Here is a 25,168-nt window from a genome sequence, read left to right on the forward strand (position 1 = left end):
AATAACCGAATTTACCTTCTGAGCCTCCCCAGGCACGTGGCAGTCATGCAGTGAGCCGCAGAGCTGAATGAAAACCACACTCCTCATGGAAATCACTCAGTCGGGGCCCAGCAGTGACAGCAGAGAGGAGAGACACTAGAGGAGGGGGGTTCCTGGCGGAGCTGCAGGGGCGGAGGCAGTGCCTGGGCTGAATCTGAAAGGACAAGGAAGGCCTGACCCAGGGAAGTGGGACTCTGGGCTAACGGCCCCACGAGAGCAGAGGCCTGGCTGGGAGGGAACAATCTGTAAACGGGGTGTTTTCCCAAGCGCCTTCTTACCTTCTCAGAGCAGCTGAATTCAAGGTGCTGGATCTTGGTGGCCAGTTGTATGTTTATCTGTTTTAACCTTAACAGTTGCCGTTCTGAACGTGTCTTAACCGAGATAATTATCCCTGAAAAATAATGGTGAGGGTCTCCATGATACCAGTTTCTGATTTAACCACTTGGGAAAAAACCCTGCATTCCTTATAAATGTATACAGTTGGGAAGAGCAGTGACAAGTAAAACAATCATAGCTTAAAGGCATCATAACTAGGAGGGTCAGGTTTTTCATTTCTGAGCTACTCAGTACCCAGCTGAGACATACTTCTGTGGCTTGCCTGGTGTGAGAAATCCTTAAAAATAATCACTGACCAGATGAGGGTTAAGCTCCTTAAGGGACCTTGTTCATAACATTTCTGCTACTTAGCAGCACTTGCTCAGGAGGCACTAAGTACAAGTCTGGAAATGCTCAAGCTTGGGGCTGTCACTCTCCCCACTTTCTGCCTCCAGGGCTGTGGCCAGTTTAGTTGTCAGGCACTAACCTGAACCCTGGTTGGGACAGAGCTCCCCGATGCCCACACCACAGTGGGGACAGAGCTCCCCGATGCCCACACTACAGGGGGGACAGAACTCCCCGATGCCCACACCACACGGGGGACAGAGCTCCCCGATGCCCACACCACAGTGGGGACAGAGCTCCCCGATGCCCACACCACAGTGGGGATGAGGCCTCAAAGCCTGTGCTGCAGTGGGGCTATTCTGCCCCCTTCCAAGTGTGAGTGACCGAGTCTGGACCGTCACCCATGTGTGTGGTGCCCACTAGGCCTGGAAGTAGCCATTCCTGGTTCACAGTGTTCCTGGCTGTCCCACCGAGTCTGGTTTAGCCTATGTTCCGTCACGCTGAAATCTGACAGCAGTGTAATAATGGGCAGTAGCCAGTGCTCCTATGCCTCGCAGCCATTTTTTTTTTTTTTAGACAAAATGAGTACTTCTCACAACAGTGTGATGTGAAGAGTACTGGGTAGTAGCTGGTTCATGAGTCATTTATAGTCTGTCACAGTCTAGGTACCTCACATAACCTTTGCACACAGTATGTTTCTGTCTGAAAAAAATCAGTTGGCATAAGCATCTTCCACATTATCTGAAAAGCTTCCTTTATTTCCTTTGACAGAACCCAAATAAATGTTCTTAATAGGCTTTACTCTAAATCACTAGATCTGAACCAACAGGTTCCAAAGCCCACGTGCCCGACAGAGCCGCTGCACAGGCCCTTACCCTGCGGGTGGCACCCAACACAGAAGGAGCCTTGGGACTCACTGTGCCTGGCAGGGGACGGGCCCACCTCTAGCAGGCCTCACTGTTGCTCACTTGGTCTCCTGACAACCAGCCATAGCCCATCAGCTTGGGTCCTAGTCCACGGATTCCCAACCTGCTGGACACCGATCACCTGGGAGTGCTTCGCGAACAGACACCCCGCCTGGGCTCCTCTGCACCAGACTCGCCACTTAGTGCGCTGAGGGTGATTCTGACACGGCAGGTCCATGGACGGGTGTTCACTGACGGCCGAACCACTGACCGGTCACTGAGTCCACATAAAATCACAACACAAACAGCTGCTCTGAAACAGAGGCTCCCACACCAGCAGGGAGTGTGTGAGGAACAGGACCTGTGCCTAAAATCCGGGAAAGCGGTGTTTCCCCCAGCGTGTTCTCCAGAGCCAGAGTCTACAGCAGGCTGATGGGTGTTACTTCCTCCCAAAGTGTCAACTTGGAAAACAGCTACGGTTCTCAGAGCCTCCATCGTGCTCACTCGTGTTGTGATTTTCTCCAAGCTGGTAGAATCTAATGTACCGTTTTTCTCAGCTTCCTTGCTCCCCTCCCTGATGGTTCCCCTCCCAGGGTGGGATGGGGTTTGATAAAACACTCTTCAGGAAACACCTCGCGAGAAACAAAAGTACTTTGGCAACAGATCAGGGATTGGTTTATAACCCTTTTTATTAACATCTTTCATTAATCGTGAAAATAGAGCCTAAGGAGAAGGGCCCTTCCTCTCAGAGCACGTGTACTGGTGTCAATTTGTAACCACAGAGGTGGCAGTGGGACACCAGAGCAGACCATTGCATGTTTCTCTTGGCTGCCAGGAGGAGGACCGGGGGCCCTGCGCCCCTTCCAGGCTCTACCCACTGTCCTACCCCCCACCTCCCACCCCCAGCTCCCCGGCTCAGGAGCGCAGGGGACATACCATTGATGATCCGGGCCACCCGCCACAGCCGGAGCAGGATCAGCAGTCCTAGAGCCTCGAATTGATGCTCCCGGAACAGGAGGACGAGGTCGAGAATGAAGGAAATGACCACCACGATGGTGTCCAGGATTTCAAACTTGTGGTGAAAGAACTCCAAGCGGAAGACAAATATTTTAAAGAAAATCTCCATCATAAAAAAGGTCAGGATGGCAAGGCTCATGTAGTGGAACACCTGAAGGGGACAAGGAGACACATGAGAGTAGACTCAGGCTGATCACCGGCTGAGCTGGTTCACACGGATGAGCCAGCTTTGAATGAACCTGCCCAGTCACCAGAGAGAATCCATTCCCTTCACCAATCCCACATTCCTGCCAGCACCAGGCACTGGTTTGGGGCTCCGACTGTAGCTGGGAACAGTACAGACACTGCTCCCTGAAGGGCAATGGGGCAATGGCAGAACTGAAAACATCCACCATCCCCTTTGGCCCAGCAGCTCCACTGCTAGGAATTTATCATACAGCTAAGTTCACATGTGCACAAAGACAGTAAGGATATTTACTGCAGCACCATTTGCAGAACAGACGATTTTCTTCATTATTGGTAGAACAACAGAAATGTTCATTAGACTAGGGTCCTTTTAAAAGCATTACAGTACCTCCCCATGGAGTACTACATAGTTGTTCAAAAGACCAAGGCTGACCCATAAGTATTTACTAGAAATGATCACCAAGGTGGGTGATAAATGAAGAGAGTTCCCAGATCTAGATTCATAAATACTAGTCTTCACTAAAGTAACCATTTCCATTCTGGGGCAGGGAAAGTATGAAGAGAGCTGAGACATCATCCTGGCCCAAAGAGGCTCACAGTGACCAAATCTGGGACCATTTGAAACTGAACACTGAAAAGAATGACTGTGTTTTTGTGATACACACTAAGAAAGGCAACGCCAAAGAATGCTCAAACTACCGCACAATTGCACTCATCTAACACGCTAGTAAAGTAATGCTCAAATTCTCCAAGCCAGGCTTCAACAGTACACGGACCGTGAATTTCCAGATGTTCAAGCTGGATTTAGAAAAGACAGAGGAACCAGAGATCAAATTGCCAACATCCACTGGATCATCAAAAAAGCATGAGAGTTCCAGAAAAACATCTGCTTTATTGACTATGCTAAAGCCTTTGACTGTGTGGATCACAACAGACTGTGGAAAATTCTTGAAGAGGTGGGAATACAAGACCACCTGACCTGCCTCCTGAGAAATCTGTATTCAGGTCAAGAAGCAACAGTTAGAACCTGACATGGAACAACAGACTGGTTCCAAATTGGGAAAGGAGTACGTCAAGGCTGTGTTTTGTCATCCTGCTTATTTAACTTATGTGCAGAATATATCATGCGAAATGCCAGGCTGGATGAAGCACAAGCTGGAATCAAGATTGCTGGGAGAAATATCATTAACCTCAGATATGCAGATGACACCACCCTTATGGCAGAAAGCGAAGAACTAAAGAGCCTCTTGATGAAAGTGAAAGAGGAGAGTGAAAAAGTTGGCTTAAAGCTCAACATTCAGAAAACTAAGATCATGGCATCTGGTCCCATCACTGCATGGCAAATAGATGGGGAAACAATGGAAACAGTGGGAGACCTTATTTTGGGGGGCTCCAAAATCACTGCAGATGGTGACTGCGGCCATGAAATTAAAAGACGCATGCTCCTTGGAAGAAAAGCTATGACCAACATAGACAGTATATTAAAAAGCAGAGACATTAATTTGCCAACAAAGGTCTATCTAGTCAAAGCTATGGTTTTTCCAGTAGTCATGTATGGATGTGAGAGTTGGACTATAAAGAAAGCTGAGCGCCAAAGAATTGATGCTTTTGAACTGTGGTGTTGGAGAAGACTCTTGAGAGTCTCTTGGACTGCAAGGAGATCCAACCAGTCCACCCTAAAGGAGATCAGTCCTGAGTGTTCATTGGAAGGACTGATGCTGAAGCTGAAACTCATTTGAAAAGGCCCTGATGCTGGGAAAGGTTGAAGGCAGGAGGAGAAGGGGACACAGAGGATGAGATGGTTGGATGGCATCACTGACTCAATGGACAGAGTTTGAGTAAACTCCGGGAGTTGGTGATGGACAGGGAAGCCTGGCATGCTGCAGTCCATAGGGCTGCAGAGTCAGACAACACTGAGCAACTGAACTGAACTGATAAAAGGATACTGACTAGTCGATGTAGAAGGAAAGGCATGATTAGAAATCACTGGTTTGCAAGCCAGTGTGTTCAGACTCACACAATGATCATCAGTGGATGCTAACTGGGGAAGAAGTTTGTATGATGTTAAAATGTCATCATGTGGATTATATACAACTGCAAAGTGCCCCTGGACAGTGCAACAGCTCAGCATTTACAACCTGAACCAAGTGATCCAGTAGACTAATAGTGGGTCCCTGGCCCAAGGTGCCATGAGATTTAAAAATAAAAATAGCCCACCCTTGAGGAACTCTTGCTTTTTAAGCCTCTTGACCTAACCTGTGTTGTACGGGAAACAGAATAAAGGAACAGGGTGGTTCAGATGGTAAAGAATCCACCTGCAATGCAGAGGACCTGGGTTTGATCCCTGGGTTGGGAAGATCCCCTGGAGAAGGGAAAGGCTACCCACTCCAGTATTCTGGCCTGGAGAATTCCATGGACTGTATTGTCCTTGGGGCACAAAGAGTTGGACACAACTGAGCGACTTTAACTTTAAAAAAGCTCAAATATAATGTCAGAAATCTAGTTTGCAAAAAAAGCACTATGAGTGAGGAAATTTGAATGAAAACTAGTTATTAGATATTATGGAATTATAACTTTTTTAGGTGTAATAATGCTATTATGGTTCTATAGGAGAAAAACCTCATTCTTAGGTATTGTTGAAGTACTCAGGGAGGCATTGTTGAAGTACTCAGGGATGAAGTGGCACGATGTCTGACTTTCAAATGGTCAAAAATATATGGGCATGTTTGTGGGTATGTATATAAAGAAAGCAAATACAGAAAAATGTATGTTTGCCATTTTTCATAATAAAAAGTAAAGAAAAAAGGCACAAGACAGTGAGCATAGGTGGTGGGTTACTGATGCTATTAAACAGTAGAGGGAGAGAAAAGATTATCCATCTATGGGAGGACTCAAGTGTCACAGAAGAAAACGTTAACGACTGCCTTGGTCAAAGGGGCCACGAGTAGGAAGGAGGTTTAATGTTTTCTTCCTGTCCTTTTGCTGGTTGAAAAGACACTTATGCACAGTCCACTGAATTTTTTTTCAAAGGGTGTGGGGAGATGTTTTTTAGCCCCTGGCCTCCTCCCAGTTACTGGTGATAGGGTCACAGAATGCACCCACTGCCCTCTGGATGACTGACTGGGATGGGCCAGGCAGTAACTGTGAATCAGGGAATGAATGGCGGGCGTGTCCCCCCAGTGGCTCCAGCATAGGGACCACGTCAGCATGTTGACAGGACAAACAGCCCGTCCTCTGGGGAATGGGAAGGAATCCTTCTCTTGGTTTGAGAATCAGTGACAGACTCCAGCTCAGTGTCTTGGACAGCTCAAGATGCAAGCCTGCAAGCCATCAAGTGACCTGAGGTATCCTGCTTGTAGGGAACTCATATCTACAACCGGGAAAGGAAGACATGTGCTCTGCTCTTTGACTGAAAGCACCCCATCAAACTACTCTCAGAGAAGCCCTGGTTGATTCTCTGCGGGTGCTGCCCCCCTCTGCCCACCCTCAGTGCAGGTAACAAGAGTGAACCATGTTAAAGGGCTGTGGACACACTACCTTGGGGGCATAGTTATTCTTGTCGGGCTCGATGATCTTCAGGTCCAAAACGAGCTCTGCAAGCACCAGGAGGGCATCCAGGACGACCAGGCAGATGATGATAACCTGTGGACCGACGGAAGAAGCAAGAAACCATGAGACCTAAACAGGGACCTTCCTTCCATCTCTAAGGGCTGTTAACACCTGGATGTCAAGGATGGGAGGCCAGTTGCCCGCAGCAGCTCCAGCGCCCTCTCAGGAGGCCTGCTGGGGGCCGGCTCCTCTCACTGGAGCCCCTCCTTCCAGCCCATGGCCATGCCTGTCCTCCTAAAGCCTCCGTGCAGCTCACTCACTGACCCTTGGTCACCACTGGTCTTTCTCTTAACTTGGAAGTTCACTGCTTCTCAGCATCTCTTGAACCAAACTGCTAATGCCTAGATGGCAAAAAATAAGTAGTAATGTTTTTTAAAGCTTTTGTGTTTCTAGTTCTGGGAATTGCTCTTGCCAGGGTACACCCAGAACAGAGGCTCAATAAATAAAACATCCATCCTCAAGAGAGCCAAGTTGCAGGAGGATCTCTAGGGACGCCTCCTCCAGGCAGCTGGGTTAGGGTGACATCCACTGTGCCCATCAAACAGCTTCAGACTGGAGACCTGAGGTGCCCACCCCAACCCCATGTGCTCACTGCGGGGGGAGGGGGCAGGGAGTTCTGGGTGTCCTGGGAAACAGAGGAGCTGCTGAGGGAAAGACAATCTCGTGGGATTTGTGACCTGCTGGAGCGGGGAGCTGGGGGGGACCAGAGTGAAGTGAGTGGGTGGTCTCAGCGATGGCGGTGGGGGTGGTCATGGTGACGGAGGCAGTGATGATGGTGAATCGGATAGTGAAGGTGGGGTGGAGGTGATGGCATCTGGGGTGACCACAGGCATGAGGTGGGAGTGGTGGAAATGGCAGCAACAGGAGGAACCCCAAGGGGGGGGTTCCCTCTTTTTTCCCCTTGACCCTTGCATGACCTCTTTCTTCCCTTGAACATACTGGACTGTCAACTTACTTCCCTGGGGGCCTTGCCTCTTACACTGTCAGGCAGATAGATCTTGACCTCTGAGAATTAGTCTGCCGTTATCTTGGCAGTTTCTGCAGTTTCAGGTCGCAATTGAACCAGTTCAGGCCTATAAAGAATGGACTATTAAACTTTTTGACCATTTCGACCTGTAACAATTATGTCACTAATTATTTGATGATGTGGTTTATTGTTGAAAATTGTATGGCAAAGTGCTCTGTAATGAAATATTCACACAAATCCGAATTCAGTAGCTTAATGAAGACTCAAGCCTCAGACGGCATCTTTCCTTCTTTCCTCGCTCCCTCCCTCCTTGGTTTCATGTTGGAGCTAAAGGGATCTAAGAGCTCATCTAGTCTAGAAGCAAGGCATGGAGATATTAAAAACACACTGGATATTCAGCCGTAAAAAGGAATGGAGCACTGACGTACACTACAGTGTGGATGGACCCAGAAAACATGCTAAGTGAGAGAAGCCGAACACAAAAGATCACATACGTTGTAGGATTCCATTTACATGAAATGTCCGGTAGAGGTGAAAAGTAGATTAAGGTCTGTCGGGGACTGGGGGTTACTGTTTAATGGGTACTGGGTCTCTTTGGGGGTGATGGAAGTGTTCTGGAACCAGACAGTGGTGATGGCCACACAACATCGTGAATGTACTAGATAAATGCCACTGAATTATCCACTTTACAGTGATTAATTTGATCATAAAATGATTTAATTAATTAATTTTAATTTCACCTCAGTTTTAAAAAGTGATCGAGAGACAGACCCAAGGTCACGAAACCGCAGTGCCTGGGTCCCAACCCCAGCCTCTATGAACTGACCCCTAAGGCTCCGAATCTACCAGTTGACAAGGCAGGACAAGTTCTGAGGGGAGCCATGTCACATGGGAAAACGCTGAGAATTCAGGGAACTGGGTTAATTCCAAATCCTCACTGGAAGTCAGCCATCCCTAGCAGCAGCACCCAGAGGTGCAGGGGAGCCAGTCCTGAGCCGGCTCCCCCGTGAGCCTGGACCTTGGGCACAGGTCTCAGCTCTGCCGTGCCTTGGCGTTAGCTCTAACAAGCTTCAGCATCCTTCCGGGGGAGATGGGACTTCGTTGCATTTTCCACCCCGACTGACAATGGCAGCATCGAGTGAGATAAAGTGTGAGGTGTGCTCAGCAGACGGCCTGGCCACAGTCAGCAGGTGATAAAAGTGAGGCTCCTCCCAGCCTTCCTGGCCATGCTCCCCTGCCTGTCTGTGGCTACCACGGAGGCCTGACTCACCCCAAGTTCTCTCCTTTGGTTGGTTGTGCCATCCTGTGAGAAGTGACAACAGTCAACTATATATGTCACCTTGGTCACCTCAAACCATGGGAACAGGTGGAGACTGCACCCAAGAGAGGGCATTCCAGAATCTCTTGTATGTGGATTCTATCTGCACAGATCAAACCCTTGAATCCTTACTCCCTACCCCGAGGTAGCCTCCCTGCTTCCACTTGGGCCCCTCTCCAAACTGCTCATGTCGCTGCCTCCCCACTGCACACTCGGACTCTGATGGCTGCCCACCGCCGGTGGGTGGACTTCCAGCGCCTCCGTTCCCACTACTGGATACATACAAGCCTGACGGACCCTTCTCAATTCCTGCAAAACTGAAGCCTCTTTCCTCCCTCAGGCCCTTTGCAAACACGGCCCCTCTGCCTGGGAAGCTCCTCCCTTCCCATCCACAGACCTCACTCCTGCCCAGCCTCGTGGTGTCAGGTGAAGTATCACTTGCTCTGCCTCACATCCTAGATTGGGTCTCCCCTACCCTGAGGATCTCTCAGAGCCACCCTGCTCTGTTTCCCTGCAGAGGGCTTCTCTCCACTTGTATCCAACATCTGTCTGATTTCTGGAATGCCCACCTCTCTACAGAGCACCCATCCTCTGCAAGTGAGGGCAGGGATGTGTCCACCACGCTCACTGCCGTGACCCTGGTGCATAGCAGAAGCTAAGAAGTGACTGTTGAGTGAATGAATAAACACCTCTCCTATGCTCTTCCCCAGAGCCACGTGGCCTGGGGGGCCCAGTCAGGAGAGGGGGGACCTCCCCAGGGCTCCCCTTGCAGCTGGGAGGAAGCTGGCTCCTTCCTTCTGCTCTTGAAATTGAGGGTTTGGGATTTCAACCCCAACAACATAATACCACGTTTCCTCTTCTGTCAGAGCTACAGAGGAAAGTGCTGAGCTGCCAGGAGTGCTGGGTTGCCTGCTTTGTTTCTGTAAGTCACACGAGAGTAGGAAAAAAAAAGACCAAAATAATTCCTTCTCTTTTACTCTGGAACAAAGTCAGTGATGGGAGAGGCAAGGGCTGCTTCTCTCTACTTTCAGAAGGGACACCAGCTCCAGGGAGGAGCTGGGTTATCATGGTTGAAGGGGGGTAACCTGCAGCAGGGGCCCCCAAAGAGTTCCATTCTGGGAACTGACAGACTGGGCTGACAAGGAGCCTCCCGCTTTCTGCTGGGTCTCAGTACATGCTTCCAGATACCTGCTCACCCACACTGGGGTGGCGGGATGGGGTTCAGACAGGGCTGGCCAGACTCCACTCACGTTGGGACTGACACTGAGCCCTGTAGGAAGTCCTATTCCTTCTGCTACTCTCTGAAGCCTGCGTCTCCCTCTCAGGGTCTCCCCATAACCATACCTAGAGATTGGTGGCGGGTTGGTTATGCCAGGCAGATATTTTCAGCATCACTTCAGAAAAGAAGAGACTGCCCCCACCCCCCAATTTATCCTTTCATTTCCTTTGTGTGTGTAGGGGGTAAATTTTGCATAACTTAACATTTAACATTGCAAAACTTAACGTTTTCACTCCTTTACGGTTGGCATAAAGTTCACAGGCCTTAAGTACATTCACAAGGTTGTTCAACCATCACTGGTATCTAGTTCTAGAACATTTTCGTTACCTTAACCGGAAACTACATCCATTGAGTGGTCATTCCCCCTTCCATTCCCTCTACTCTGTTGTCTCTGTGGATGTATGCATTCGAGACATTTCACATGAATGGAATTGCAAGACACGTGGCCTCTGTGTCTGGCTTCTTCCATTTAGGATCGTGTCGTCAAGGGGCATCCACACTACAGAACACATCAGTGCTCCATTCCTTTCTGCAGCTGAGTAGGGACGGAGCACATTTTGTTTAATGGATTCATCAGGTGATAATTGACTTTTGGATTAAGACTTACTCTGCCCCTGACAACAGGGGACCCGCCCTGCACACGATCCATGCTGGGTAGGTATCTGCGGAGCGACGGAACTGGTGACAGAGATGGGCCCCCTCCCACCTGACCTCGTGACTCTGGGCTGATGGCTCTGCCCCACCCAAGGCATTTTGGGCCTCTGCCCACCTACCTGAAACCTGTGGGCGCTGAAGAGCTTCCTCAAAGTGGTCCTGAAGTCTAGGCGGGGCCTGGGCACAGGGGCCGGGGCTGGGGTGGGGTCAGTGGCTCTGCCCTCCTCGGCCGAGGCTGACGCCTCAGTGGGCGGCGGCTGCTCTTCTTCTTCCTCCTCCTCCTCATTCTCCCACTTCTTGTAGTTGATGTTCCAGGCGTGGTAGTCGTCCCCGACGACGGTGAAGTGTTTCAAGAACTTGCTCATCCTCTCGGCGGGAGCCACCCTGGCCCTGCGGGTGACTGCCTGAAGAAAGGGGGACAGAGAGCGAGCGCTCAGGCAGCCTGTCCGTCAGTCTCCGGGGGAGCAGAGCCCCCGCTAGGCCGGGCCCCGGGGTGAAGACGGTCCGGTGCTTAGAGAACCCTGAGAGCGCAGACCGTGAGGTCACAGTGGTTTTTCGTGCACTTATTTTTGGAATCCAGGGTCTCAGCGCCGGTGAGGCAACAGGAAACCCCAGACTCCGTCAGGCCTGCCACTGTGGTCTGGTTGGCAGTAACCAACAGGAGAGGTACTGCCTCCCAGTCGCAAAACACCCACCGCAGGCCCGCATGTAAATACCGGAAGACCCAATAGCAGCCCCTGGTGCAGAGACATCACAACCTAAAAACCCAGAGGTGAGAGTTGGCAGGCCAGGGAGAGGGCAAAGGCAGAAGTAAAAGTGCCCAGAGTTTCACACAAAAGCGAAGCCACCCTCGCCACTGATTGGTCCTAGAAAGGTCTGGGCAGCAAGTGGATTTTTCTAAGTTCAGCCAGTGCTGTTTTAAATAATTACAGACAGTTGTTTAAAAGACCGATGACTTCAAAGTGAAAAAGCAAATAAGCTTCCCACTCCTTTACCCAACTTACCATCCCAGACATCAAACTTTTTCTAAAGTTCAATAATGAAAACTTCCAGGTATGGCTAAGAGAAGAGGCAATATGATCAGAATAACAGGAAAAGAGAGCCCCAAACAGACCCAGCTCACTGTGAGAACCTGGATATGATGGCAATGGCAGTCCAGATCAGTGAGAAAACACTGGCGAGGTCAGGACATTTGGCTTTTCCAACAAGGGGGGAAAAAATCCTACCTCACGCCACACAGAGAATAAATTTCATTTGTATTAATCTATATAAATGCATTTAAAAGTTTAAAAACAAAATACAGACAAGTATCTTTATGACCTCAGTTCTGTGAAGGATTGCTTAAATAAGACAAAAAACACAAAATAAATCAATAGACCTGACTCATCAAACCTAAAAATGTTTGTCTCTCACACATATACACACCTGTACAAAGTAAGACGCATCACAGACTGGGAGTAAATATTTGCAATGCATTTAATAGACAAAGATTTTAGTATCCAGAATATAGAAAGAAATCTTACCCACAAAAGACAACTCCATGGAAAACTAGTTAATGGATATTACTAGTCAGGTCACATGAGAGGAAACCCAGATAGCCCAGACACTCAACTTTACTAATATTTAGGAAAAGGTGAATTGAAGTAACAATCACACACCTTTTCATTCCTCAGATTGGCAAGAATTTTAAAATCTACAATAGCAAACAGTGAATGTGTGAGGCAATGGGGGTCTCTTGAACCCTGAAGGTAGGAACAGACACTGGCACCACTATTTTTCCAAGCAATCTGGTACTGTTTTGTCAAATTGAAATTATATTGTTAATGATCTAGTAATCCCACCCCTAGATAGGTTTCAAAGAGAAACTCGCCCACATGTACTCAAATCAGTGACATGTTCAAGAATGTTCACTGCAAATGTTCACCTAAATGGTAGGAGATAGAGAAGTGAATTTTCTCTATTCACGTGATGGAATTTTATACAGCAGTTAAAATGAATGAACCATGTCTCTGTGTATCACTGATGACATCCATGTGTACCCCCTCAGCAGTACTGAACACAGAAAGATCACTCCCTTTCTTCAAAAACATCCTTCACTGGCTTCTCAAATCCTACTTTCTGAGTTTCCTGCTACCTCAATGGCTACCAAATACTACCATGTATTATTTTTGGAATGTGTGAAAATGTGAGCATAAACATACGAAAGAAGGAGATTTCTGCTTCTGACCAATGACACAGTAACCGGTATAAACAACCATACCAGTTAGAGCAACTGCCGTAAGAGTAACTATACCAGTTAGAGTACCTGCCATAAGACTAGATAAAATATAACTCTACAACTGGGTAAAATGTATGAAATTTACTGTGATCCTTGAAAGAAGAGAAACAAGTAAGATGAGCCCCACAATCACTCTAGCCTTCTGCCTGGAGGTACTTTTTGGACTGTGGAGACAAAGATTATAGTTCAGGATTATTGAACTTTACTTCCTCAGGAATTTGCATGGCAAGGTACCAGAGAAAAGGAAGCAGTGCAGAGAGAAAACACTCCAAATATTGCACTTAGGCTGAGTCCTAAACTTCACATGTGCAGAGCAAGACTCCATGAAACAGGGCAAAATATAACTTTCAGGAAAAAAACAAAGCATAAAAAAACTCTCAGGGAACTGTGAGCTGAACAACTACCAGAGAGTTACACAGGTCTGGGTTGGGAGATCTGTGAGTTTCAAACAGCGAGAGCAGAGAGATCTTGTTGAATACTCTTGAGTGCTCAGTAGAAATTCCAGAAAAGTCATGCCTTATATATAGACCTAATCTAGCCCTCCAGTCAGGGCTACCTTAGACCTGTCCCAACCAAGCTTAAAAATAAGGCTTTTAAAAAGATCATGCTTATCTCTAAGTAAATTAACTGCCTCTTGGAACAAAACTCAGTACTCTGTTGAAGAAGACAGCAAAATACTCTCAACAACATAACATTCATAATGTCCAACATATAATACAAAATTACCAGACAGATAAATAAGCAGGAAAATGTAGTCATAAACCAATAAAACATCAGCTTATTAGCTCAAAAGGGATGGAGATAATGAAATTGGCCAACAAAGGTTTGAAAATAGTTAATTATAAATATGTTCAAGGATTTCAAGGAAAACATGAACTAAATGAGGGAACAAATGGAAAATCTCAAAAGAAAAATGGAAACTATAAAAAATCCAAATGGATACTCTAGAATTGAAAAACACATATATGAAATGAAAAATCACTGGATGGGCTTAACAGCTGATTAGATGCTGCAGAAGAAAAGATCAGGGATCTTAAAGATAAAAAACTGAAACTATCCAGTGGAAGCAAGAAGAGAAAAAAAAGCTAGGGCTAAAAAAAAAAAGAACAGAGCTTCAGGGACATTAAGTTCCTAATATACATGTACCTGGAGTACCAAAAAGAGAAGAGAGGGAAAATATTTGGAGAAATAACACCTGGAAAAAATCTCCAAATTCAATGGAAAAATACAAACATACAGGTCCAAGATTCTGAGTCCCCAGAGTACCACGTGACCTAGAGCAGAAGCCCATCAAGTGCCTATTGGTGGAGGGCCCTGGGGCCTCCAATTGCTGGGTTCTCAAGGTTGCCCAAGGACCAGGCCCACAACCAACCTGAATCTTTCTGGGTGGTTAGTGGCCATGATGCCCTCCACCAAAACACTTCATCTGGCAGATAGAAACCTCTTGCACTAATTCTCAGCATGGTGGGAACCTCAGGGTGTGCTACAAAAACCACATTCATATTTTATACAGAAAACTTTTTTTGAAACTTTGCATCCAGTAAAGAAGCAACTTTCAGTAATTTGGAATGAAAATATGGCACCCAGCAGAGCAGAAAACAACTCTAGTTTTAAGTCAAAAATCCGTCATGCCAGAAGCAGCAAAGTTCCAGAAAAGACAAAGATCATGAAAACACTGTGAGCTTCGGCAACTTCACCACCCACCCTGGACTCTCAGCTCTCAGCACCCGCCCACCCCCAACCTTGCCCAGGCAGATGGAAGGACTGACTCATCGAGTTGCGGGGACCACCAGCCTTAGTCCTGGCCAGGAGCAGACCCTCTGTAAGCACCCGCTAGTATTATTAGTCCTCAATAACAAACACTCTCAGCTCCACTCCTCCGACTTCTTCATCACCTGTGGATATCTCGGTTCACTGGTTACTGGGCCCAAACTGTCTGCCTCTGCAGCCCCATGTGTTTAGTCACATGGACTGAAAGACTCCTTTTCTGGCTGAAACTAGATTTAGTTGCTTCTATCATGTGCAATCCGGAGAATCTAGACCAGTGGAGTCCCTGGCCCTGAACTGTCCCCACTGCTCCTGCATTAGCCCTTGCCGTCCCAGTGTATTCTCGCCCTGCTCTCTCTGGGGTCACTTTTCAATATCAAAGCCCACAACTGTGGTTCCCACCTGGACTGGGCTGTCCCCTCTCACAGTGTGGACTTTCTGTTTGACAATCTTGCCTCCTCTTGATTTTCCTCCCATCTCTGGCTGCTCTTCCTGTACCGTGTCCCTGCCCCCACGCCACCGCAAGTCCTCAAGTCCCTGACCCTGAGTTTGCCCTGGCACAGGGCGACTCCCCTCTTTGGTGGTCTCTGCACATCTGTGTTCTCAAGGCTGCTCAGGTGCCAATCAGTCTCCAGTCTGCCGTCTGATTTCCTGCCACGTCATTAGTCTGCTGTGATCCAAACTGAACTAAATTTTTTTCTCCCCCCCCCTCAAATCCGCTTCTCCTTCCACACTGGCCTAGGTCAGAGAGTCACATCCGCCCTGCCACTCAAGTCCAGAACGAAAGATCACTCTTGGCTCCTCTCTCTCCATCAGGCCTGTCAATCCAACCTCCTGAACACCATTCCTCCTGCACCTTCTCTTCGTCTCTCTCCTACCACTCTCACCTCTTTTTGGGACACTTGCGCCAACCTCCTGACTCGGCCTCTTACCTCTGACCCTTTCTCCACCCAGTGGTGGCCAGGTCACCTTGCTCCAGTGCTGGGCTGGCTGCGTCCCTGCCCTTGCCTATCTCCCTCCCCTCCTTCCCATTACTTTCAGTCCCTCCACCCTCACCCCCTGCCAACTGCTGCCTTCAGGACAAGGTCAAAGCTCTCTTGGTCCCTTCCCCAGCCTCCACCACACTCCAGTTACACTAAACGCACTGTGGTTCTGGAATAAACCATTCTCTCTTGCTTCCAGAACGTCACACGACCCGCGCTGCCCCCCCCCCCAACCCCCACCACCCCGCCTGGAATACCCACCATCTGCCTCACCCCAGTTCTTCTTCAGGTTTTACAGAATCAATTTTACCTCCCTTGGGAGGACTTCCTTAACTGCCACATGTTGGGTGAGGGTCCTTCCTCTACTTCCCCATCAAGCCACTAACGAACGCTGTGACATCTCAAGGTTGTCTGTCTCCGGCACTAGTCTGTGAACCCCGGGAGGGCAGATGCTGTTCCTCCCTCGGTCACAGGGAGGGGCTCAATATTTAATAAACGATTTAACAACAAAACCGCAGGAGCTACCCATCAAAGGTAATTGCCTACTTCTCCTTTAGACATGACAGGTATTATACCAGAAAAATTACTACCTGGGAGAGAGGGGGAAAAACAAACAAACAAACAAACAGACCTACAATTGATGCGGAAGAAAGTATTCTTGTGAATGTCTATTTTTCAGACTCTGAAGCTGTCATCTGTAGGAGGGGGAAAGTCCTTATTTCATGGTCATCCAGCAATCACTGAAATAGGTACTTTTTAAGAAATTCATCTGACTGCTGATTCCCAGGACCGAATGTCTGCTAAGTCCCCATTTCCCCATTCCCTCTCAGAGCCTACTTTTGGGGACTTAATTTGCTTATTAATAAACACGTGTGTGCATGCATGCTAAGTCACTTCAGCTGTGGTCTGACTCTTTGTGACCCTATGGACTGTAGCCTGCCAGCTTCCTCTGTCCATGGGATTCTCCAGGCAAGAATACTGGAGTGGGTTGCCATGACCACCTCCAGGGGATGCTCCTGATCCAGGAATCCAACCCACGTCTCTTATGTCTCCTGCACTGGCAAATGAGTTTTTTACCAATAACGCCACGTGGGAAGCCCCATTAATCAACACTCCCACCCCCAAACAAGACACAATAGCAGCAACATCTATTACTGCTGATTGTTTATAATTTGTTATAACAGCACGCTGGTAAGTTCCTTAAATGCACTATTTCATTTTAATTCCTAACAACTCTCTGAGGTCAAAGTCATCATTTTGGGTCTGGGTGAAAAAGGTGATATGTCCAAAGTCACACACTCAGAAAATGGCAGAGCCAGGACCTGCCCTTGGCTGGGCTGTACGACTTGGAGGCCCCCATGTTACAAGACATGGCTGAGAAAAGGCCAGGCAGGCTGTGACCATAGATCTGTCAGCTAGGAGGGTGCAGTGGGTTGAAACGCGGCTGTCCCAAATCCATGTCTACCTGAAACCTCAGAATGTCACCTTGCTTGGAATACAAGCCTTTGTCAAGATCTTGCTGGGAATAACCTGGAGGTCCCAGTTGTTAGGACTCCCTGCTCTCATGGCCAACTGCCTGGGCTTCAATCCCTGGTCAGGGAACTAAGATCCCACAAAGTGCACGGTGCAGTCAAAAAAAAAAAAAAAAAAAAATCTTGACATAAAACCATGCTGGATTTAGGATGGACCTTAAATCCAGTGACTGGTGTCCTTATAAGAAGAGGGGGGGACTTCCTTGGTGGTCCAGTGGCTAAGACTCTGCACTCCCAATGTAGTGGGCCCACATCTGATCCCTGGTTGGGGAACTGGACCCCATATGCTGCAACTAAAGAGCTGACATGCTGCAACTAAGACTCGGCACAGCCAAATAAATAAATATTAAAAAAAAGAAAAGAAAAGAAGGGGACACTCAGAGGAGAAGGCCATGGGAGGATGGAGGCAGAGACTGGAGTGATGCATCTACAAACCAAGGAATGCCAGAAACCACCAGAAGCCAGGCTTCCCAGGTGGCACTAGTGGTAAAGAGCCCACCTGCCGATGCAGGAGACTGAGAGACTCGGGTTCAATCCCTGGGTCAGGAAGATCCCCTGGAGGCGGGCATGGCAACCCACTCCAGTATTCTTGCCTGGAGAATCCCATGGACAGAGGCGGCTGAAGGGCTACAGTCCATAGGGTTGCAGAGTCGAACACAACTGAAGCAACTTAGCACGCACACACCAGAAGCTAGGAGAAATGGAGCTGACCCTCCCTCTGTAGGGCCTTTCCCTGGTGGCTCAGAGGGTAAAGCGTCTGTCTGCAATGCAGGAGACATGGGTTCGCTCTCTGGGTCAGGAAGATCCCCTGGAGAAGGGAATGGCAACCCACTCCAGTACTCTTGCCTGGAAAATCCCATGGACAGAGAAGCTTGGTAGACTACAGTCCATGGGATCACAAAGAGTCGGACACGACTGAGCGATTTCACTCACTCACTCACTCCCTCTGAGCCTCCAGAGGAACTGAGCTGGCCAACCCCCTGATTTTAGAACTCTGACCTTGAGGACTGAGAGAATAAATTTGTTGTTTTAAGCCATCTGGTTTGTGGTCATTTGTTATGGCAACCCCAGGAAGCTAAGACAGAACGGGTGTGCTCGAGTCAGCTCAAGGGTGCCACAGATCAAGTGCTCTCTCTTCCCCTTTATATTCATGGGCCACACACCAGTCCCACACTCCTGGAATGAAGCAGGCTCCTTTGGAGGTCAACAAAATCACTTGGAAGAAATTTATTTCTTTTTGTTTGCAGCATATCAGCCACCTCCATCTCCTCTTGCTCTCACTGGATGCTAACAATAATCCTGAGAAATTGGCTGGGCAGGGAGAGACAGTCTCTTCATTCTAAAGAAGAGGAAACTGAGGTTTAGGGAGGAGAGATCTACTGCCCAGAGTCGCCTGGTGTAGCAGGGTGACAGAGGTGGAGGAAGGAAGGCATGTCTCTGCACCACCTGGTGGGCACAGAAATGGGTACGTCCTTCTTAGGAGGGCGATGAGGCAGTTTCTTTCATCTTTTCAAAGGACATTTGAGTCTCCCTAATGTGCCAGGTGTGGGAGCAAAGGAAGGATCAGCCTTAAACTAGTTTCTACAAAACTTTAAATGTTTGTATTGTTTGACCTGACACAAGGGACCCATGCACAAGCACAGACACTCACACATGTACTCACTGCAGTCCTGTTACAACCTTAAGGTCCATGGTTAAATACGCTGTGGTGGACCCACACTATGGAACACCACACAGCTGTTAAGAATGCCCTACGTCAGTGTGGCTGCAGGGACTGACACAGAAATGTCTCTCTCCACTACGGTCAAGTGAAAATCGTCATAGTACTAACTCTAACCCTAACCAGACCACAGTGTATAATTCCATGTTTGTTAAAAACAAAATCAACAACCCAAACCAAATCGTTACTTCTGTGAAGCAAAAGGGATTGGGACTGGGTTGGAAGGTGAAGAGAAACTTTTTTTTTCCCTGTTAGATTTAACAATAAGAAATAGCCATTTTTGGAGTCAGATCCAACCTACAGAGAATGAAGTATTTGGGTGAGGGGAGAAGGAAGAAAGAATTTTTTAAAAATATATGTACACACACACACACAAATCCAATATATACGTAACTGGAATCCCTAAATAAGAGAACCAAAATGATGGAACAGAATGGTTCAAGATATAATTCAAGACAACTACTGAAACAAGACTTCTTTAAAAATTACCATTTTTGCAGATCAAAACTGGTAGAAACTGACAGTTATGTGGTTCAACCTAATATCTACCTGTTTGTTGTTTTAATTTCTTATGCTGAGAACTTGTTTGTGTACAGTTTTTGAAAACAAACATAAGTAGTAAAGCTGACATATGAACTCAATTCTACTAGCTTTGTTCTGAGACACTCTGTCAATGAGAGGAAAACATGCCAGAAGAGCTGATTTTTAAAGCAACAAGAATGATGATGTTGAAAGAAGTGGAATCAAGGTTCTGAGATGCAATCATTCTTCCCTCAGTAGGGGAAAATGAGGACTTGCCGCATGGCAATCACCACCACCAGCGGACAGCCGAGGGACTTGCATCTCTTACCTTCTGGGTCCAGGGGTCTTAACACCCACCCAGGCAGGGTCAGAGACGTTGTCCCAATCCCTGCCTTCCCTCCCTCTACCACAAAGCTCACCTAATCACTAAGCCCTGTGCATTTTAGCATCTAAATAACCCTTGAATCCCGGGGAAAGCAATGGCACCCCACTCCAGTACTCTTGCCTGGAAAATCCCATGGATGGAGGAGCCTGGTAGGCTGTAGTCCATGGGGTCGCAAAGAGTCAGACACGACTGAGCGACTTCCCTTTCACTTTTCACTTTCATGCATTGGAGAAGGCAATGGCAACCCACTCCAGTGTTCTTGCCTGGAGAATCCCAAGGACAGGAGAGCCTGGTGGGCTTCCGTCTGTGGGGTCGCACAGAGTCGGACACAACTGAAGCGACTTAGTAGCAGCAGCAGCAACCCTTGAATCCATCACCTACTTCTCTCATCTTCTGCCTCAGCCTCCCTGCTGGGGCACCTCCCTGTCTCAGCCTGCACATTTTACTTGGAAGATGTACCAGCCCCTCACTGTTCTCCCCATCGCTTTTACACTCTTGTCAACAGCCTGAGAGCACTCCTTGAAACATAATCATGTCACTCCCTGTGCAGAAAAGGCCTGGGGCTGTGGCCTTAGAAAAGTCTGCCTGGCCCCTGGCTGGAATCTGGGAACTTGTATTTTGGGATGGTTCTCATCTGGTGAGAACAGCTCACTGTGCCTAGACTGTTTTTGTAAAAGACAGTGCGGTTTATGCTGAATACCTGCTTTCCTCAGGGCAGTCTGGAACTTCTGGAGTTTGGAAGGCACCCATGTGACCACCTCTTAAATAAAAACCTCGAGTGCTGAGTCTCTTAACAAGCTCTCCCAGAAGATAACATTTCACATGTGTTGTCACAACTTCCTGCTGGAGGAATTAAGCAAGTCCTATAAAGAGTCAGACATGACTAAGCGACTGATCTGATGTGACTCCCATGGGAGAGGAATCTGAAAGCTTGTGTCTGATCTCCCCTGGACTTCACCTCATGTACCTTTTTCCTCTTCTTTTGTAAAAATCTTAGCCATGAGTGGAACTGTGTGCTGAGTCCTATGAGCCCTCCCAGTGAATCACTGAACCCGGAGTGATCTTGGGGCCCTAATGTACTCCCTCATTTGAAACTCTCCTTGGGATTGCCACTGATCTTAAAGACACAGGGAATTCCCTGATACTCCAATGGTCAGGACTCTCTGCTTTCACTGCTAAGGGCCCAGGGTTCGATCCCTGGTAAGGGAACTAAGATCCCACAAGTTGTGTGGCATGGTAAGGAGCAAAAAAAAAAGAAAAAAAAAAAAGACCAAAGTGCCTTCCAGAGACCTACAGCCATTGCACAGGCTGTGACCTCTGGCTGCTTATCTGATCTCACCTGTTACCGGCCTCTGGTCTGGCCACATGGTCTCCATTAGCCCTCCATACTCAACAGGTTCCTTCAACTACAGGCCCTTTGCACGTGTGATTTTCTGTCAGGAATGCCATCTTATCATTTTTCTTTGCATCCTGCAGGAGGCCTCTCTCAAGCACCCCAGCTCCAGGAAGCTGACCATGTACCTCCCTGTTGCACTCACACATGGCCCACACCTCCCTCAATAGAGACGGATGCACCCATTTGTATAATGGAGTCGCTTCCTCCCCCAGCTCCTCATTAGGGAGCTGGTTGGGTGGGCTCCTGCTCATGCTACATTCTCCACAGCCCTCATGCCTGGAAGACTGCAGGTTCCCACTAAACATACCTGGAGGGTGGAATGAATCCCTCGAGCAAATCTCTCCTCCTGGGGGACTCCTGTACCCCAGCAGCTCACGTTCTCTTACCACCACCTCCCCACCCCCTAGTCCCCAGGGATTTGTGTTCTGAGGAATGCCTATTTTTAAAATCAGGGAAGTCTTTAAATAAGCGTAGCAGCTTTTCCTTCTCTAGGGTGGGGAGGAAGTTTGAGGTTCATGAAAATAACCACCACGACGGCTGACTAGATTGTGGGGGGTAGGTGCTGCTTGCAGACTGAGAAGCCTGACCAGCAGCCCAGGTGCCCCCAGAGATGCATTCTCCAACTTTCCTCTCCATCCCCTGTGGGTCAGAATCACTCCTGCCTTGATGGAAGAGTCTGTTGACCTGGCAAGACAATCATGAGGCTGGGGAGGCAATGTGGGAGTTAATATTTAAGGTAGTGCAAACTGCAGAGATTGGAACTATCGCCAAAGCATCTGCCATTTTCTGAGCTCTGTGCAGAAGCCCGTGACAACACACAGCAACAACTCCATGAGGCAGAGATGGAATCCTCTTCATTTACAGGTGCGGAGACTGAGAACAGAGAGGCCAAGCAACCTGCCCCAGGTCACACAGCCAGTGAGATGCAGAGCTCAGATTCCAAGCCAGGCTGCCTGGCCCAGAATCCCCTCCCTCCTCCATGACCTCTATGAACGCTGCTCTGGACTCAGCTGGTGAAGAAGGCCAACACTGAGTCGGGAGTTCAGCCTGGTGTTACTCAATAAGAAACACATTTTATACCCTGCCACTTAGGACATGCTAACATATATACATTCTATAACCAACATTAAAGTTAGTATGTGAGAGACTTAAATTCTCCACTTTGTTCTATTTCTTAGGAGGCTGATTGAAGCCCATTAATGGATTTCAGGAATCACCAATGGGTTGAGTCTGAAACACATGGGTACAGTAGAACATGTTTTGTCTGTTTCCCTGGAGGAGGGAGAGGATAGCTGTTGGAAAGCTGGCAGTCCTGCCCCAAGTCTGTGATTTGGCCATGTTAACTGGGAAGCACAAGTCAGGCTGCTATTTGTGTTTTGAAAGCATAGAAAGAAATGAAAGCATAGAAGTAAAAATATATAGTTACCCAGCTAGAAATTAGGACCTGTCACCAGTATGACTGAATCATCTGGGCCACCCCATCCCCCAACATCTTAGTGATGCTTCAGCTGCGGAAAAGACGAGATAAACAAGAGTTCAGGGCGCCCCCTTTCTTGCCCCTCTGTGGCTCAGTCCTTGGAAGGAGTCCAGTGCAGCTGCAGTTTAACCAATGACTCTCAGATCTGCTGCACATTGGAACCACTTGGATGCTTTAAAAACAAACAAACAAACCCCAGTGCCTGGCTCCCAGGCCCCAAGACTGTGATTCAGTTGGCCGGGGAGTGGCCTGGGTGGTTGGGATCTCCATTGTGCAGTCAAGGTCAAGAACCAGCATCATGAATGAACCTGGCACCTCCAAACACCTTATGAGAAAGGTGCCAAAGGGCCACAAGGATTTCTAAGCACATCCGGAAACCAGGTTGCCCAGATGTGGCTGGTGACAGGTGACTGAGCTGAGGACCAGGGCAGCTGATGGGCTGAAAACCCACTTGATCCTCATGATGGCGTCAGCAGCTCCTGTGTATTAGGACGGCACACTGCTACGTGCTCTCTAGGCGCTATCTTGTTTGATCTTCACTGTTCCCATTTTACAAAAAAGGAAAAGGGAAGCTCAGAGAGATGGGCAGGGGCAGGGAGGGCCTCTCAGGAGGGCAGGTGTCCAGAGCCTGCTGAGGGCCCCTCTGATTAGAGCCAGCTACAGCAGATCAGGAGTGAACCATGGCTAAAAACCCCACCAGTTTCTCCTACAACAGAGCTATTTTGCTCCCTAAAGCTAGAGGGGGCTGGATGATTAAATAGCTCCTAAATGCAATCCTATTAAAACAATTTTTTAAAAAACATAATTAACTTCATTGGGGTAAATTATTAAAAGGAATGTGTTTTAGAACCAGTAAGAGGCTTATTTGCTAGAAGTGGCCCTGGTCCAATCTTCCCTAGCTGCTCAACAATGCGGCCGGGACCACCCCTTGTTTTGGCCTCTGTGCGATGAAAGACAGGCTCCCACCCCCAGGGCCCCCCTGAGGTGTGTCCCTAGTTCTGCATTCCAACACTGCTTGCCCTGATGTTTCTGTGTCTTTACCCACACTCCTGAGACCTGTCCCTGCAGCCAGACCTCCTGACCCATCCGGACCCCTAAGTTTTACCTGCTGTCATTCACCCCAGTGAGCAGACCGTCACTCCACATCTATTTCTTTTAGTATTACTATTGTGAAAACATGAGGAAAAACAAATTCATAATTCCAACACACCAAATTTATCATCTACTTATCTATCCATCTCACTCTCTAGTCTTTTCCAATTATAATCAAAGGCTACCCACAACTTTGTATCTTTTTCCCCCCACTACTTATATGCATCAGACTTATGCCTTTTTAATGGCCGAGGTTTTTTAACCACAGAAGTCAGTGCTCTCATTATTGTGTTTTCTGACTGATCATTTTCAGCATCTTTATCACCAATTCAAAGGCCACATTTTTACACATGTTAACATTTCTGAAATCTGGCCTGCAACTGCCCAGGGTCAGTTCTGTGTCACAGTAGATCACAGTAAACAGGCGGCCCTTTTCTTCCTCACAGCACATGAAATAATGGTGCATTTACAGTCAAAGGCATCTTATGGACTAAGAAACACACACGTTTCTAAATTGTGCTCTAAATGATACTTTTGCCTTTCTGTGGGTTGCTTCCTTTCCCATAAGTGAGATGACCAGGTTTGATTATGACCATTTTCATGACTCCTGATACACCCAGTCAAGTTTTTTCCAGCAGTTGTGTGGGCTGATCCAGCCCCTCGTGAGATGCCACAGTGAGCCGGTTTCACCACAGCATAACCATCGTTGAGAATTTCCACTTGCTTTTTTGTTTTGCTTAGTAGGGAGCGATAAATGAAGGAAACTCTTCCATTTGCCTTTCTGTGAATAGTAATCATAGCTGGAACTCAAGGAGCACCTGTTACTGGGTGGCAGGCACTAAGCTTACGGTATCTTATCAGGAATTGTCACAATACGGAGGGTGATTGTCATCCTCTACTGGAAATGCCACCGAATTTCATTAATGCAAAGATGGACATTTTCCCCTTATTTCAACATTTCTGAAATCAGAATTGGTAGCATGTTGTAAGGGGCATTGGTCACTTCCCCCTCCCACACTGTAAACAGCTTTAAATCAGAAATACTCTTACAGTTAAAGGGGCCACCCATTTGACAAAATGAAAGATCATCACCATTGTCTCATGGTCCTCTGCCCCATTACTCTGCTGCTACCCTGAGCCTCTGGCACTGCCCTGACAACTCCACCTGGCCAGGCCTCTAGAAACTCCAAGAGAACAGCTGAAACGGAATCCACCGTTCAGCTGTCCTTCCCACCTTGCCCTACCCTTCACAACCAACGTCTCTTCAAATCCAACAAGCCTGCGCCTCAGATATCAAGGACAGAAGTTATTAGTCCTACTCTGGACAGCCACACAATACAGGAGGCAGAGCATTCGCTTTGCCATCAGGCTACGTTGGAAGC

The 25,168-nt window shown here is 47.9% G+C and overlaps 1 protein-coding gene across 8 annotated transcripts in view; it reads right to left on the bottom strand.

Annotated features, from left to right (window-relative positions):
• HVCN1 (hydrogen voltage gated channel 1) overlaps window positions 1-25,168 on the bottom strand; it is a 34,871-nt gene that overhangs the window by 1,875 nt on the left and 7,828 nt on the right. For 7 of the 8 annotated variants that reach the window (XM_055549435.1, XM_055549433.1, XM_055549434.1 and 4 more), the window contains 5 exons: window positions 10,754-11,038; window positions 6,345-6,449; window positions 2,541-2,772; window positions 318-430; window positions 16-193 (listed from right to left, as the gene is read on the bottom strand). In XM_055549435.1, coding sequence (XP_055405410.1) covers window positions 44-193; window positions 318-430; window positions 2,541-2,772; window positions 6,345-6,449; window positions 10,754-11,038 — 885 coding nt within the window. In that variant the 3' untranslated portion in view covers window positions 16-43. The remainder of the gene's footprint in view (window positions 1-15; window positions 194-317; window positions 431-2,540; window positions 2,773-6,344; window positions 6,450-10,753; window positions 11,039-25,168) is intronic. The other variant, XM_055549438.1, reaches the window with a different exon arrangement.

This window comes from Bubalus kerabau, chromosome 16 (assembly GCF_029407905.1).
Source record: "Bubalus kerabau isolate K-KA32 ecotype Philippines breed swamp buffalo chromosome 16, PCC_UOA_SB_1v2, whole genome shotgun sequence".
Taxonomy (NCBI): Eukaryota; Metazoa; Chordata; class Mammalia; order Artiodactyla; family Bovidae; genus Bubalus; species Bubalus kerabau.